The sequence below is a fragment of the Actinia tenebrosa genome, unplaced genomic scaffold (assembly GCF_029948245.1).
Source record: "Actinia tenebrosa isolate PJP-AT-01 unplaced genomic scaffold, QUT_ActTen_1.0 PGA_scaffold14__42_contigs__length_11649687, whole genome shotgun sequence".
NCBI classification, from domain to species: Eukaryota; Metazoa; Cnidaria; class Anthozoa; order Actiniaria; family Actiniidae; genus Actinia; species Actinia tenebrosa.
The window spans coordinates 10910299-10922634 of NW_028292574.1; the positions used below are offsets into that span (position 1 = coordinate 10910299).

The 12336-nt window shown below is 39.7% G+C and overlaps 1 protein-coding gene across 1 annotated transcript; it reads left to right on the forward strand.

The window, feature by feature from the left end:
- Positions 1 to 330: 330 nt before the first annotated feature.
- LOC116300142 (nonsense-mediated mRNA decay factor SMG8) lies at positions 331 to 11997 on the forward strand. Its single transcript, XM_089029841.1, has 19 exons — positions 331 to 410; positions 594 to 702; positions 3540 to 3590; positions 4232 to 4354; positions 4475 to 4558; positions 5062 to 5129; positions 5222 to 5336; positions 5548 to 5583; positions 6169 to 6219; positions 6506 to 6594; positions 6891 to 7018; positions 7397 to 7587; positions 8328 to 8461; positions 8632 to 8719; positions 8944 to 9033; positions 9390 to 9455; positions 9647 to 9805; positions 9877 to 10946; positions 11021 to 11997. The coding sequence occupies exons 1-19, from the start codon at positions 343 to 345 to the stop codon at positions 11424 to 11426; spliced, it is 3126 nt and encodes a 1041-aa protein (XP_088885967.1). The 5' UTR covers positions 331 to 342; the 3' UTR covers positions 11427 to 11997.
- The last annotated feature ends 339 nt before the right edge of the window (positions 11998 to 12336 follow it).

Genomic DNA, 12336 nt, shown 5'->3' on the forward strand with positions numbered 1-12336 from the left:
TTTCCCAGTCGCCTTCTCACGAATTCTCGCTTTCTTTTTTCTCTTTATTTCTTTCGTTCATTCTTTCTTCCAGCTTCTTTCAGTTTCTTCCCATTATTCTTTCCAAATTTACAATTCCAATTTCATTTCTTTCTACTTCATTTGATTTTTTCTTTTCTTTTCTTTTCCTTCTTCTTTTCTGTATTATTTCATTTGCCCTATTTTTTGTTTTTATTTTTGTTGCTGTTGTCTTCTAAAAAAGCTAAAATATTTTCGAAAGTTTGCCAAAAGAAGAGAATTTTGTTTTTGGGTTTGGGCTACCTGTATAAACCACAGGACCCCCGTGATAACAACAGGAAAAACATGGCGGACAGAGCAGTTTCTAAAGCAAGTCTTGAATTTTTCCAAACGCTGATAAATTCCACTGAAAGGTAAACGATTTCTCAACGATAAACAATTAAATAACTAACATAGATGCTTAGCTTCTATTTTGTTTTGTTAGTCTCATAATAAAACTTATACTTTTGGCCCTAAAACCCACACAAATTGTTGTGTCCCTTTGTATAAAATGTATTTTCTGATGATTGATTTTGCGTTTTATTTTCTGCCTTTAGCTTTGCTGACGATAAAGTATGTGTAATTGGTATCATTGGTAAAGGTAGTTTTGGCCACAAGTGTAAAGCCCGCCATATTAACTCTGCTATAGAGAAAGATTTATTCAAGGTAACATGTACAGTGTAGCCCCGAGGGGGGTACTCCCATATATGGACTATACTGGGGATGATCCGCTGAACAGGGTATGGTTTTTCGAGCTTTTTGTCATAAACAGGGTATGCAATTTCACTCAAGTTCCAAGTTCTTCCTGAGTTTCCTGTCATATTCAGGGATTCTACTTTCGTATTGATTGAAACTGGTTATTATGGTTGTAAAAAAACGATACGCGAGATGACATGATAATTGAAACAGGAACTCAGTGCAATTAATTATATCTCTTGTCATGAACAGGGTCTACAAATTTGGGTTTTTTTGTCATAAACAGGGTACCCCTTTCAGAATCCCAGCGAAACACCCCTACCCAAATTCTGGTGGAGTACCCCCCTGGGAGTGTAGCTAATTAATTGTAAATATCTTTTGTAGAGAGTCTTGTAGTACAAAAGCAGCATTTCTTTTCCTTTTTCTTTACAATTAAAAAAAAGGTGTGGCAGACTTTATAACAAAGCAGAATATCCTTGAGCCTATTCGTTGCAGTTTCATGTGCAATAAATTTATAGAAAAGAGTTTTTTGCAGTATTGACCTATTGACATACAAGAAGCCTGTCCAAATAAATGATTAACTGGATAAATAATTTGGATAGTACTAACGTGGGGTTCAGAAGTTACTTATTCTTGCTTAAGTTTTTGCTGTTTCAATAGCAGGGTGCACCTCTGGTACTCATCTAAACCCACCAAAAGCGAAACACAAGAAGCTTTTATTTGATTCCTATAAGCATCCCCAGAAAATAATATTTAAGTCAAATGCTAGGAAGACATTGAGCAAATATATACAAAAAAGTATCTCGATATAGATAAAAGTGTTACATGTCGATATGGATGAAAGTGGTTGACAGTTTATCAATGACATCAGTTAAAACTACATGTTGAAACTGTAAAACCAGCCCACAAACATATCCAATCCACACTCCTTTAATGATCTTAGTAACTCATGAAAGTCCTAAGCTAAAAATTTTATTATGATGTTTGACTTTAGGTCATAGCCAGACAATGAGCAAAATTTTAATGCAATCCAAGATCCAGTATTATGCCCAAAATTTTTTGACATATAAATATGTCAAAAAATTTTGATTTAAAAATCTAAACATTTAGTTTTTTGATTGAATATCATGTCTGAAACAGAATGGCCAAGTATCCTATTCTGCTTCTATACTATCAGAAGTCTAGGAATATGTTTTCCCAATATGGAACAAAATTTTTTTTAAAATATTGATTTTTTTACAAAATTCTTCTATATTATCATTAGTTATAAATATAGAAATAAAATTCAACAAAGAAAAGCCACAAATTCGGTGTAAAAAACCGTTTTCGATCCGCACAATCCAGCACACCGACGTCCAATCCATTCCATCTATGCTTGGTTCCGAATTTTCCAAAATTAAAAAACTCTCATAATTCAGAAACTAGAAGCATAATTCAAATTGTGATAAGTGGGAATGCTTTTGCTATTCACTAAGATTAGATATGGCCTTTCAAAAGTTAAAATGTTTTTTTTTTTTTTTTTTTTTTTTTTTTTTTTGGAAACCTTAGATCCAGTCAACTGATATCCAGTGCATTCCATCAACACTTGGTTCTGGTTTTTTTCATTCTAATGTGTTTGACTGTTGTATATCTATGACTTTGAATATCTGGTATCAATCTGAGAATAATAGTTTGGAGACATAAGGAATGCAAAAGAAAATCAAGGCTTTGTTTTTGCTGCATCCATGACCTTTTGTCTGCCATCTTTCTTGTTCACCAGAGCCCAAATGCCTTTTCAAGTGTCAGTGAAGAATCCAATTTTACCTCAAAAATACTTGTTCGAAATGAAATGGTTGTCGTAAGATATCAAGAAAATTTAGTTTTTGGATTGAATGTCATGTCTGGAACAGAATGGTCAAAGATCCTATTCTGCTTTTATACTATCCAAGATCCAGTATTTTGTTTTCAAAAAATTTTTTTCAAAGTTTGATTTTTTACAAAATTCTAGCATATTATCACTAGTTATGAATATAGAAATCAAATTCATAACAAAAACGCTGCAAATTCCGTGCAATAAACCCTTTTTGATCCGTACGATCCAGTTCACCGAAGTCCAGTCCATTCCACCATGCTCGGTTCCGGATTTTCCAAAATTAAAAAACTCTCATAATTCAGAAACTAGAAGTATAATTCAAATTGTGATGACTGGGCAAGTTTTTACAACACACTAAGGTTAGGTATGCCCTTTTAAAAGTTTAAAATTTCTTGATTATTAATTTTTTGTTTCATGACTTTTTCATCCAGTGCATTCCATCAACACTTGGTTCCAGACGTTTCTAAATTAAACAATCTCCTAAATTGTAGAACTCAAAAACAAAAATATGTTTTAGAACTTTAGCATGCTTTCACTATAACCAATATTGATTATATTCACTTATTTGCAAGGCAAACCTTTTATGGACCAAAAGTCTTATAAGTATTATAGTGTTTGACTGTGGGCATATGGCCAGACAAAAAGCAAGGCAAAGGAGTTTTTTAATTCACAATTATTTCAATATTATTATTTTATTACCTTGGATTGTAGGCTTGATTACTAGTTTCATTGGACAAAAAATATGAACGTAAACATAAATTGCCTTTGCCCCCTCCCTCCCCCTTTGCTTCCCCTTCGCTCCCCCTTCCCTTCCCTCCCCCTTCCCTTCCCTTCTCTCCCCCTTCCCTTCCCTTCCCTCCGCCTTCCCTTCCCTTCCCCTCCTCCTTCCCTCCTCCTTCCCTCCCCCTGTTATGCTCTGTGCATGGTTCTTACAGATGTTCATTTATTTTTGTAGCTTGGGTTTGTCAATAAATTCTCGAAATCATCCAGCAGTTCTGTATCTCCTGTAAGTATGATAGTAGGTTGATGAATAAACAAACAAAGGAATGGTTAGATGAATGAATATTTGTGTGGATAGATGAATGAATATTTGTGTGGATAGATGAATGAATATTTGTGTGGACAGACAGACGGACCAACAGATGGATGGATTGGATAAATGGATGGATGGATTAGATAAATGGATGGATGCATAGATGCATGGATGCATGGATGCATGCATGGATGGATGCATGGACAGATGCATGGACGGATGCATGGATTGATGCATGGAAAGATGCATGGATGGATGCATGGACGGATGGGTGGACGACGGACGGATGGACGAATGCATGGACGGACGGACAGACAGATGGATGGATGGATGGATATTTGTGTGGATGGATGGATGGATGGATGGATATTTGTGTGGATGGATGGATGGATGGATGGATGGATGGATGGATGGATGGATGGATGGACGGATGGCGAAGGAGGGAGTTCATGGGTGATTGGGCTAGTCAGTTGGTATGTAACAGGAAAAAAAATATTGAGATGAGCATATTGATTGAGCTGAATAAATGTCAATTGAATGATTTTAAACAAATAAATGTCAATCTTCATTTTGCTTTTTCTTTCTCATTTCATTTTTCCTTTTCTTCGCTATAGTGTGATATTGAAGTATACCATGACATAGAGCAAAGCATCGTATACCTTCATCTAGATTCACTCTTTGACGCTTCAAGACTGGCACTCCTCTGTGAACAAGCATCTTCTGGATGTTCAAATTCTGTAAGTACATTCACACAGCCGGCTATTTCTAGATGTTGGGTTTCCTTTGGGGTACCACAGGTAGCCCAAGTCATATTTTATACGTATTGATTAAATTTTATTTGTTGTTCTTTTGTTTAGGAGTCTCATCGATACTGGAAGAACCAGGAATACTACCATGCGTGTGCTATGTTATTCATGTTTTCTGTCTCACACATTATGCTGGTTGGTTGATGTTCACAGCTGTCTGTAACACATCAGTTACACACCTCTTTACTTGTAATGTTTTCCCATTACAGACCACATTTCTTTCAATTGATAATCAGATTCTTTGTTTGACTTGTATCCATATTCCTGTATCTTCTCATGCGTAACTGTTAAACAAAGAAATGATACTCTAGGGAGCGACAATGTGGTCTGTAATGGGAAAATGTGGGACCATGATCAATAAGGGTATGTTGGCCATGTCTTAAATGACCTTTGAAACCAACATGTGCCGTGTCTTAAAGGAAAGGTTCATGTTTGAACAAAGGATGGAAAAGGCTTACCTCTTATATTTGAATCGGGTGTATTTGAGGAGATGGGTGAAGGTTGGGTTTTAATGTGCTCTAACTCCCACTCTACCTGTCTTCCCGTGCCCTTGAAACAATACAAATATAGAAAAAATAAAGAAATAAAAAAGAGAGACTGAGAATTAGTTGATGTAATATGTGGTACTTTTTTGACAGATGATACATCCCTCAACAACCTTTGACCTTGGTTATATCAGGCTCTTTAGAACACTTGCATCCACAAGGTAATAACTTGTTTTGTAACAACTGACTATTTATTTATTTATTTATTTATATTATTTATTAATATAATCCTAATAAGTATTTTCTTTCCAAGGCATCAACTGTTGCCACAAATATCCCAATGTCTAAGTGGTGTAGACGGTCTACCTGAGATCTGGCGGCAAACAGGACGACCCTGTATACCTAGACTTATATGCTCCTTTAAACAAGTTAGTGTTATCTTTTTTTATTAAATATAGTGTTTGTTTCCTGTGCCATTTCTTGCTACAAATTTTTTTCTATGATGGACTCTAGCTTGGTTTTCCTGTCCCTCATCCAAAATGTTATCATACCACAATTAGTAAACTGGCTATTGCATTAAGAAAATAAATGATATGTATCTGACTTTGAATAATAAAAATCCATCGATTTATTTTTCAGATTGTTCCATTTTCTGCATTGGACCCAACTGCAACAGTAAGTAAAACAATGTCATGTCCTGAAAATTTTAAAACTTTTTGAAACTGTCATGCTAGCTAGGAGAAGCAGGATGTAAAGGGGAGTGCTTCTGGACAATTATTATTCTTGAGTTTTCTGTCAAACCCCTAGCAAGCAAGTTTTTTGTTTCTAAAAAGCACAGGTGGCATAGCAGTGTGAGCACTCACCTCTCATCAATGCGACGTGAGCTCGAGTCCCACCGGGTTCCGTGTTGTATATGAATAGAGTTGTTTGTTGGTTCTCTCCTGTGCTTCAAGGGTTTTCCAGGTTCTCCAGTTTTCCTCCCTCCGCAAAAATCAACTACTAAATTCTTATTTGATCACGGAATGAGAGCCAGAGGTTTGTTAGCCACTGGCTAATAAGTGCTACCCTCATGAAAAAAGGACGTTTTTTTAAAATATAAAATGAAAATTAGAATTACAGTTATTTTGGACATCAATGATGAAATAGTGTACACTCTCATTTTGTTTGCACAGGCTTACGATCAATCAGAATGTGAGATTTATAACAGATACATTTTATAATTCCTGTTTATTTGAAATAATGTTGGTTGTCCTGTTTTAGACTACGTCGCACAAAGACACATATGCAAGTAGAGCTAAAGTAAAAACTCAGGTAAAAGTTTAGAATTTTTTGTGGCAAAAAAATCATTATTCATTCAATTATTCACTCACGATTGTAAGCCGCACGGATGATAATAGCACCTTATACAGCCTGTAAAGTCCTCCACTGCTCATAAAAACGTAAAACACATTGAGACAATAAATGCACTATATATATTAACAACTTCACATTATTACTTATTAAGTGCAACAATTATATTCAATCCGTTTCATTAGAACATGCATTAAATTATTCAGGATTTGTTGAACTTTACTATAATTTTTCATATCAAATCTAGGTCAATAACTCTCAGAGGAATCTCCAGAATGCTTTACAAGATCAGATCTACCATCTGATGAGGAAAGCAAGACTTTTAGGCAGCTTGAGGTTTGTTGAAACTTGTATAAATGATGGTATCTCCCTTCTTTGCTTACAAACTCCTTGTTTGGAATTGGAACTTAGCATTTTGGGATATGTGGAGGGAGAGAAACCAGAAAACCTGAAGAAAACCCTCAAATCAGGAGAGAGACAGGAACAGAAACTGAACCTCATGGGTCCCAAGAGAGGAGAGTAAAGTGCACCACTGCTAGCACCACTCTTGATTCTCAGCTGTGTGGTCCCAGTTAAAATTGTTGCACTATATTAAAAATATTCATTTATTATGTTTGTCTTGTAACTCTCAGTTCTAGCTCATTGTTTACTGTGAGTTCTGGTCACTCATTTGTACATGTGGAACCAAGTTCATCTACCTTCGATCCTGTAAGCATCATGTTAAACAAGCTTGCTATGCCAGCCATAAAGTCACAATGGGGTGAGTGAGTGTATTGGAATTTCCAAGTGGTGGGGAGGGTTTTTAAAAGAATTGCACATTGTGTAGTTTTATATAATATCCATACCTCCCACATAGAGGGAAATTGAAATTTCCAAGGCCTGTGGAGGATATATGTGGGGAGAGTGTAAGGGGGGGGGGCACATTGTGTAGTTCCAGAAAAAATATTCATAACTTCCCCATGGAAGGGGATTGGAATTTCAAAGGGATAGGCAGAGTCTGAGGTATAAAAGTTCTAGTAGTTTCATTGAGGTTTAAGTCCCGAAGATAATCATCAATAACCTATTATAAGGGATTTACTTATCTACACTGATCTACGCCACTAACACCCCTTTTGTTTGTTTCTTTTGCATACCCTAGCTGAATCAAGCATGTTACTGAAGGACAATGGAGTATTCAAGCCCCGAACCTCACCTAAAGACATAAATACTGAGACTCTCTCAGAGGAAATATTGTTTAAAGACTATCTGAAACAACAGATAGACAATCTGATGACAGGAGATGCTGGCAGAGATGGGGTAGCCGAGGGACGAAGGGGGACTCATGTAGAGGTAGGGACATGAAGGGATGACGGTAGAGATGGGGTTGCTGAGGGACGAAGGGGGACTCATGTACAGGTAGGGACATGTAGGGATGGTGGTAGAGATGGGGTCGCTGAGGGACGAAGGGGGATTCATGTAGAGGTAGGGACATGTAGGGATAATGGTAGAGATGGGGTAGCTGAGGGACGAAAGGGGACTCATGTAGAGGTAGGGACATGAAGGGATGACGGTAGAGATGGGGTCGCTGAGGGACGAAGGGGGACTCATGTAGAGGTAGGGACATGTAGGGATGGTGGTAGAGATGGGGTCGCTGAGGGACGAAGGGGGACTCATGTAGAGGTAGGGACATGAAGGGATGACGGTAGAGATAGGGTCGCTGAGGGACGAAGGGGGACTCATGTAGAGGTAGGGACATGTAGGGATGGTGGTAGAGATGGGGTCGCTGAGGGACGAAGGGGGACTCATGTTGAGGTAGGGACATGAAGGGATGACGGTAGAGATAGGATCGCTGAGGGACGAAGGGGGACTCATGTAGAGGTAGGGACATGTAGGGATGGTGGTAAAGATACGGTAACTGAGGGATGAATGGGATTCACATAGAGGTAGGACATAACAATAAAAATGGACAGCCTGATTAGTGGCAGTTATGGTATAAAACTGGTGGTATGGGAATGGAAAAAAGTCTTTGAGGTACCCAGTTCTAAGTAGACACATGTAGTGAAGTCATTCATACATTCATATGTTACTAGGTACCCAAATGTCGTCAATGGGCTCAAGTGTGTCTGTCATTATATGAGTTTTATATGGGAACAGCTACCGATGTATTACCACCATTCAAGACCATGGCCTCTCAGCTTGACCTCGACATGAAATTTTCTGAGGGGTAAGTTGCTGTATAGTATGAACACCTCTTTCTTCTCTCCTCTCCTCCTTGGATCTATTGTGTTAGTACCCTGTATAGTGTGAACACCTCTCCTCTCCTCTCCGTCCTTTCTCGTTCTAGATCCATTGCGTAAATTGCTGGTATTTAAAGATCTGTTCATTTATCAACAGGCGTTGCCGCAAAGTGCTGCCGTTAGCCAGTAGTACTTACCTAGAAAATCTACCATCTCATTATACAAAAAATATTCACCTCAGTCAGGTAAGGCAATGTGAAAAGCATTTGCTTTGCATGGACATTTGTTTATAAAATTTAGGTGGCAAGGGTGGTCTACGCTACCCATCATTAGGCCCCCCAGGATCAACGATTCCCCCAGCCATTACACCCCTAAGATCATCCATTATGTTCCCAGCTCAGTATTGCGGATCGATTTGGGGATTAAAACATATGTAGCTAACGCCCTTCTTTTCTTCTGAATGTCACAGCTTTCTCAAGCTCTTCATGTCTTTGCTCTACATGCCAGAGGACCAGCATATGAACTCTATGCTGCACAGCTACAGGAAGAATGCAACAAGGTCATTAGTAAGACCCTTTTAACGAGCCGTTGCACGCAAGTTACCCAGGTCTATAAGAGCCCTTGTTAAGAAGGTCAAGCTTCCCAGTTGTCACGCTCAATAAGGTCGCGCTCCCACAAAATTACCCAGATTATTCATACTAATGGGGAGATGAATCCTAAAACGTTTTTAGAAATGACCCCCTTCTTATTGAGCGGTCACGCTCTCCGAGATCACCTCCCCTAATGGTCACACTTCTCGACTGGTTCTTAGTTCACAGTTAGGAATTCCCTTGCAGCAAATTGAAACAGGGGTCGGGGGTAGGGGTGGGGAATGTTAGGAGGCACAAAGCGAAAACTTAATTTTTTTTCTTGCAGATTTGGACGAATGGTAGACAACTCTGTGAGGAGCGAAGCTTGACGGGCAGGCACTGTGTCTATCCTGTAAGAAAATCCACTTTATCATTTTGACGAGCACTTTTGAAACACCTGTGCCAGGGAAAGACCGTAGTGTCACCGGTGACCCTTGGACACTTATTCAGATAAACACCCTTTGTACTGGGATGAATTTTATCTGTAGAGTCACCGGGGACCCTGGGGTGTGACAAGTAACCATTATATTCTGTTTTTATTAGTACCACAAGGTTCCTGAGGATATTGGTGAACGCCTATCAGAGAAATCCAAGGAAGACGGCACCATCCCTTGCAAGCCTCATTCGAGTCGCATCACAAGCTTGTGCGCTTGTAATTGCGGTAGAACACAGGAACACAGAGACGATCCATTTGACATACGGGTAGGACATATGACAACACACCACAGGAGGCCCATACAACCTTAAGATTACTGTCTTTCTTTCATTTTCAGACGGCGAACTACGATTTCTTTAAAGTTTTGGAGGACAAGTGCTGCGCATATCTTCTACATCTTATCTTTCCTTGTCATCCCAGTTTTTCACTGTCGAAAGTTCCAGAATTATCTTTAAAAGATGCTGAAAGTCACGTAGACGAACCCCTCCTGGAAATGGCCACTGAGGATAAAAGTCCTCCAGTCCATGAAGAGAATTCCGGGGGGGACATAACAGAGGAGGTACTAGCCGTATCATCGCAGCACGTGAGTGGTATTATTCCCATTCCAAAATCTGCTTTGATGTCAAGAGACTCCAAGGAATCGTCCGGAAGTCACGTACATACCGGAAGTCATGGTCAAAGTTCCAGCTCCCTTTTCAGCTTAGGTGGATTTCATTCTATCCTCGATACCATGTCACACGAAGGGACTGGGAATGAGTACAAAAGTGTGACGTCAGTAGGTATGGGTGGGGAAATCAGTACTGCTGGCTCAGAAGAACCATTGAGTACTGTGGAACCTCACACTAATGTTGGTGACGTAATTGCCTCGGTAAAAAAGCTTGGTAACGAGCAGGCATTTTTACATACCATGTTGACTGACCAATCATCAGAAGGAGTTTTGCCGCTATTTCCTTCGTGGTCGCTATGCAGACTGGGTAGCCTGTCCTCTTATCAGCCTGCCAAGGGACTGGAACAGCCAGGATTTTTTCCCGGAAGTAACTTTCTATTGGTTTGGGATATTCCGCTGTCCAATGAGAGCCACACTGATCAGACGAGTCAGTTTGACAGTCAGGGAAAGCTCTTTAGCACTAAAACAACATCAAGCGAAGCTTGGCCTGCACCCAATGAACTTCCTTCTTTAGCCGGAAGTACACCATCACTTCCTCTACACCAGGCTCTCTCTTACAGTCAGAGACAGTGTGCGGATATGAAAGCAAACACAACTCAAATGGTGGTTTCTCAAAATGTCGCTAAAGGAGCAACCAGTGGCGGATCTACGAGATCTCGAGGAAGAAACGCGCGGGATACGGGACCACCAACAGTACGGGCATATATCGGGAATGAGTACGAATGTCCTAGGGGACATAGGTAAGTCGGGTATCCTTATCTCATTAATGTTATCCTCGTAGTTGATCAATTTGTAATACTTGTTATACTCGTAGGTTTATTTGTTCTGGCCCGGATAAAATGGTCAAAGCTACCACTTCCGGTCACGTGAAGGAGTCAGCTCACAAGTTGGTTACCATGGATATGCCATTATATTTCCCATGCCCCTGTCGGTCATCCAAACCTCTTCTCGCTCAGCTTGCCCGCATCTACGTAGCAACGCCAGATTCACCGGTCCTTGTGTCCCTAAACCCGCGGGTCCAACCCTCTGCCCCACCGTGTCCGATTTTTCATCCGGGGATCGGCACAGGGATATCTCTGCCCCCGGCAAGTTTGTGTGTTCTGCGTTTCCCGTATGTTTATGTGGGACCGGAGGGGCCGATACTGCCTCCCGGGGATTCGCAACCGCTGCTGTCATGCCGGTTGTTGAAGAACGTCTACTTGGTTACCGGACGTGGTTAGACCTCGGATTCATCCACCGGGAGCCCAAATGGAAGATGTCTGTATCTTTCAGAGAAAGACGATCCACAGCGCATCGAACCCTATCTTGTTTGTCGTGCATTGGTGAAGAGGAGTAATGGATGAAGGAGTAGAGGTTTATACCGTCGAGATTCCTAACTGATGCTCGAGACCATCCCTCTCGTTACATCGCTTCCTTGATTTACTCTGGCTGCGCGTTTTGATGACTCTCAAATCATCGAGAACAACGTGTTTTCTGAAACATTTAGTAGCTTAGTCTTCATCTGGTACTTACCACTGTTACAGGACCATTAACGGCTACTCCACCAGCTCGCGTCCTGTAAAATCTTAGTCTTATTTCAGCCACGAACAGATAGAAAATGCAGAAGAAAGATTCAAAACTATTCAACTAAACTCTACGTTCTAAAAGTATTTGAATAAGCAAACTTATCTTTTACACATATGTTAGTAAAATATGTTGTAACTTTAAAAACAGGAAAATAAAGCTTTCTTTTTGAAGTTAAATTTGACATAATTCCAGTTCAAATGTAGCAAATAAAAAACGAATATGGAATTTTCAGTGTCCACTACATTCGTGGTTTAACGGATTTTCTACTTATATTGATGGCTTTCAACCATTCCCAAGAGAATTAAATAACAAAAGACACGGTGGCCATGTTGGAGGATATAACAAAAGAATTCTTTGACAATTCTTTTGTTAAAGTCCTCCAACATGGCCGCCGTGAAAACCATCGATAACCATGTCTCTTCTCTCTCATGTGCTTCAAGGGCTTTTCTTCGCTATTCTCCATAATAAACAATGTAATATCCATACTCCAATTTGCTCATAGAAAGAGCGCACAGGTTGGTTAACCACAGGGCATCCGTTCTCACCCTTGAAAAGGAGTATGAT

Bases quoted from the DNA above. Each gene is read 5' to 3' on its own strand.
- LOC116300142 (XM_089029841.1), top strand. From the start codon at position 343: ATGGCGGACAGAGCAGTTTCTAAAGCAAGTCTTGAATTTTTCCAAACG. The intron at 5,337-5,547 runs GTTAGTGTTATC...TTTATTTTTCAG, and splicing joins TTATATGCTCCTTTAAACAA to ATTGTTCCATTTTCTGCATT. The intron at 7,588-8,327 runs GTAGGGACATGA...ATATGTTACTAG, and splicing joins GAAGGGGGACTCATGTAGAG to GTACCCAAATGTCGTCAATG.